Genomic DNA, 3478 nt, shown 5'->3' with positions numbered 1-3478 from the left:
GATGGGCCTGGACTTGGACGGCGAGGGCATGGCTGGTGAGTTGCGGTGGAGAGGCGAGCTAGGGCGTTGATGTTGTTGTTGTTGTTGGTATTGTTGTTGGTTTTAAAACCCTTCTCTATTATATTTAGGGTTTTAAATTTATTTTATCACATTTAATTGAAACAAAATAGTTACTTTTAATCAGATAATGACACGTGTATCTCCGTTTATATACTAACAGACTTAGTAGTAACGGATGGTAAAATAGTAACGTTAGGTATTTTTGCCAAAGAATAAAAAGATTGAGTATATAAGTCATGATTTGATTAAACATTGGATATTATTGCCACCATTTTCTCTTTAAAAATTCATGATTAACCCTTCAATAAAAAGAAAAATATTAGTCCAAATCCTACAACCAAATTCCCTCCTTTATTTTATCATTTATTCATATGGTAATGGAATACAGACATCATGATATTTGTATGATCTTACAACATCTGTAACTCATTATTATGGAAACCTTATTACGGTCACTGCATTCGAAGAGGTGGAATGCTTTGTTCATTCCTGAAGAAATTAGTGGGATCCGCCGCATTCTTAACTCGAGCCAGCCTTCTGAAATTTCCCTTGAAATACTTGGTCCCCCAAGTACTTGCTTGTGCATAGTTTGTGCTTCCGTTTCCAATATCAAGATCCCTATAATTGAAGTACGCTTCTCTAGGATTCTTAGACACATGTGGAGCCATGTAACTGTAAACACTTCTGAGCCAACGCAGGTATTGGTCATCATTCTCTTCTCTCCCCCAAAAGACTACGTAAAAGATTTGGTAAAGATTTCCCCTTCGATGAGGGAATGGAATTTGGTTGTCAGGAATCTCGCTCATTTTAGCACCGTATGGAAAAAACTGGTAGAACCCCGCTTGAACCTTCACATCGTATAACTTTCTCACCGCGATTTCCAAGGCTTTCTCTGGAATCGGCTCTGTAACGTAATCAGATTTTCCCTTGAAGGGTAATTGAAATTGTGGTATTTGTGGGTTGCGAGACAGCAAAGCCTCTGGCGACTGTTCTCTCGGGAACCCTGCGAAGTAGAGGACGGACTCGATCCAGCTCATCTCGGTGCAGTCCTCTGTTACCAAAGCTAACTCGGGGAAAATCTCTCGAACCAATGGAATAAGCCTTTCAACTCGTCCTAAGAACATGCCGAGGAACGTCACTTGTAGCGTCGGGGCAGACGTGTTCTCTGTCTGAAACCGAACAAGCAGCGTCAAATTGCCATCGAATCTGTGGGCAACGTGTTGCCACCGGTTAACGAGCTTCATTGTTCCGTTCTGCTCCAAGTTCTTGACTACGCTCAGAACAGTCACGTTTGAGGGAACACGAACAAGCCGGACTTTCCACGAGAGAATGATGCCGAAGCTTGCTCCACCACCGCCGCGTATCGCCCAGAACAAATCCTCGCCCATGGATCTTCGGTGAAGAACTCTTCCTTTCACGTCAACGAGCTCAGCATCAATAATATTGTCGGCTGCGAGGCCGTATTTCCGCATCATCATCCCGTAGCCTCCACCGCTGAAGTGTCCGCCAACGCCGACAGTGTGGCAAAGCCCGGCCGTGAAGCCGAGATCATTGCTTTTCTCGGCAATCCGGTAATAAAGTTCTCCGATGGTTGCTCCCGCTTGAACCCATGCAGTTCGGCTATGCACGTCGACGTTGATGGAACGGAATTTTATGAGGTCGATCATGACGAACGAGGCGTTTTTATCAACGGCAACATAGGAGAGACCTTCGAAATCGTGGCCGCCGCTTCGGGTCCTGATTTCAACGCCGTGTTTCTTTGAGCAGTAAACGGTGGCTTGGACGTGGGATGCCTTTGTTGGCGTTACAATCGCGATAGGCTTCGTGAAAGACTGAGAAGCAAATCTCTGGTTTTCTATCGAGCTAGTCAAGACGGTTATATACGACGGTTCGGTTGGAGTGTAGATGAGATCATTGTTTAAGGAGGAAGAGTTTCGAAACTGATAAGAGAGGCACTGAAGAAAATTCTGACGAGTATGGTTATTATTGGAGAGAGTGAAAGAGAGTTTTGGAATTGTGATCCAAAGAATCAAACAGAGGTACATTGAGTAGTTCATGGTCTTAAGTATGAGTTAAACGAGAGCGATGATGCATATATTTATATGGATTTTGCTCTATCAGTTTTACTGTTCAATACTTGAAATTTTTGTTTAATTTGGGGATCCCTAGTAGAGTTCTAGAGTCAGGGGATGAATAGAGGCTGCCTGCTGTTACCTACCGGTGACTATGAATGAGGAATTATAAATTATAAATGTATTGTCATTCAGCACTAGGATAAGCGGTGGCAAATTCTTAATCAATGTCGTGTTTGAAACGTAGGTCAAAATTTATTTGTTTACGAAATCTATATACATTTGAATTACATATTTTTAATAATAATGCTAAATGACTAGCATCGAGTTTCATATCACTAATCTTGACTATATGAATTATATTTATAGAGCACTTTTCTGGATCGAAGAAGGAATTAATATACGATTGCATTAAATCACATCGAATCAGGGATAAAGAAAAACATACAATTTGGTATGGCGTCCATACAAATTTAATAACTCTAGATATATTGTATTTTCTATTTCAAAATAATTTGGAAATATTGGATGGAAGTATAGATGTTCTTAACGTCAGTTGAAAAGGTTTTTTTCTTTTTAAATTGTGGTTATCAACTTAATATTATGAGTAATACCGAATATATACGTTTGATATATAACAAGTGAAAACAACTAATTCTTTTTTTTTTTTAAAATAATTTTCTTGAAAACCAATAAAATGACAAAATACACACGTGTCATGATACAAACCACTTGAGAAACAATGCAACTAAAAGATTAAAAAAAAATACAATATTGAGGTGATTTCCATTTAGTAAAAGTGATGGGATGAGCCAGAATACTATTTCTAAAAGTATGTTTAGCATAATGTATAATCAATATATGCGACAATCTTCTTCAATGAAATAGATGAACAAATATAAAACAGTGCGTAAAAGTAAATGACACAAAGAATGATAACTTAGTTTGATGCAACGTCTCCTACTTTGGAGGGCAGTTTGCCCAGTTGAAAGGAAATTCATAGTACGAAAAGTAGTCAAGAGTACAACAATGGACTTATATGAACGATCCATGATTCGATGCCCTTTTTCTATTACAACCCTTGAATTCCAATTCCGGCTTTGAAATACAATCATGCACACAATAACCGTGCGGAAAATAATTAAGCACGCTATCTTAAGCTAATTAATTTAATGGTTATCAAAACAAGATCTAGTTTTGTTTAATTGATTTAACCATGAGAGCTTATGTGTCAACCAACCAATATAAAGAGACGAGTTATTAGAAAACTTACAGGTTTCTCCTTAAGCTTTCTGAATCGGGATCTCCTCGTCTTCTTCTCGTCTCGTCTTAGTCTCTCAGCGTCG

The 3478-nt window shown here is 39.0% G+C and overlaps 1 protein-coding gene across 1 annotated transcript; it reads right to left on the bottom strand.

Annotated features, from left to right (window-relative positions):
• Window positions 1–363: 363 nt before the first annotated feature.
• Window positions 364–2124, bottom strand: LOC149384850 (tetrahydrocannabinolic acid synthase-like). The gene has a single exon (XM_089626557.1). The coding sequence runs from the start codon at window positions 2115–2117 to the stop codon at window positions 513–515; it is 1605 nt and encodes a 534-aa protein (XP_089482683.1). The 5' UTR covers window positions 2118–2124; the 3' UTR covers window positions 364–512.
• Window positions 2125–3478: the final 1354 nt, after the last annotated feature.

This window comes from Urtica dioica, chromosome 9 (genome assembly GCF_054948205.1).
Source record: "Urtica dioica subsp. dioica isolate 48M chromosome 9, U.dioica_male_clone48M_v1_H2, whole genome shotgun sequence".
NCBI classification, from domain to species: domain Eukaryota; kingdom Viridiplantae; phylum Streptophyta; class Magnoliopsida; order Rosales; family Urticaceae; genus Urtica; species Urtica dioica.
The sequence above is the reverse complement of the archived record's forward strand: the minus strand, read 5'-3'. Positions and strand labels throughout refer to the sequence as shown.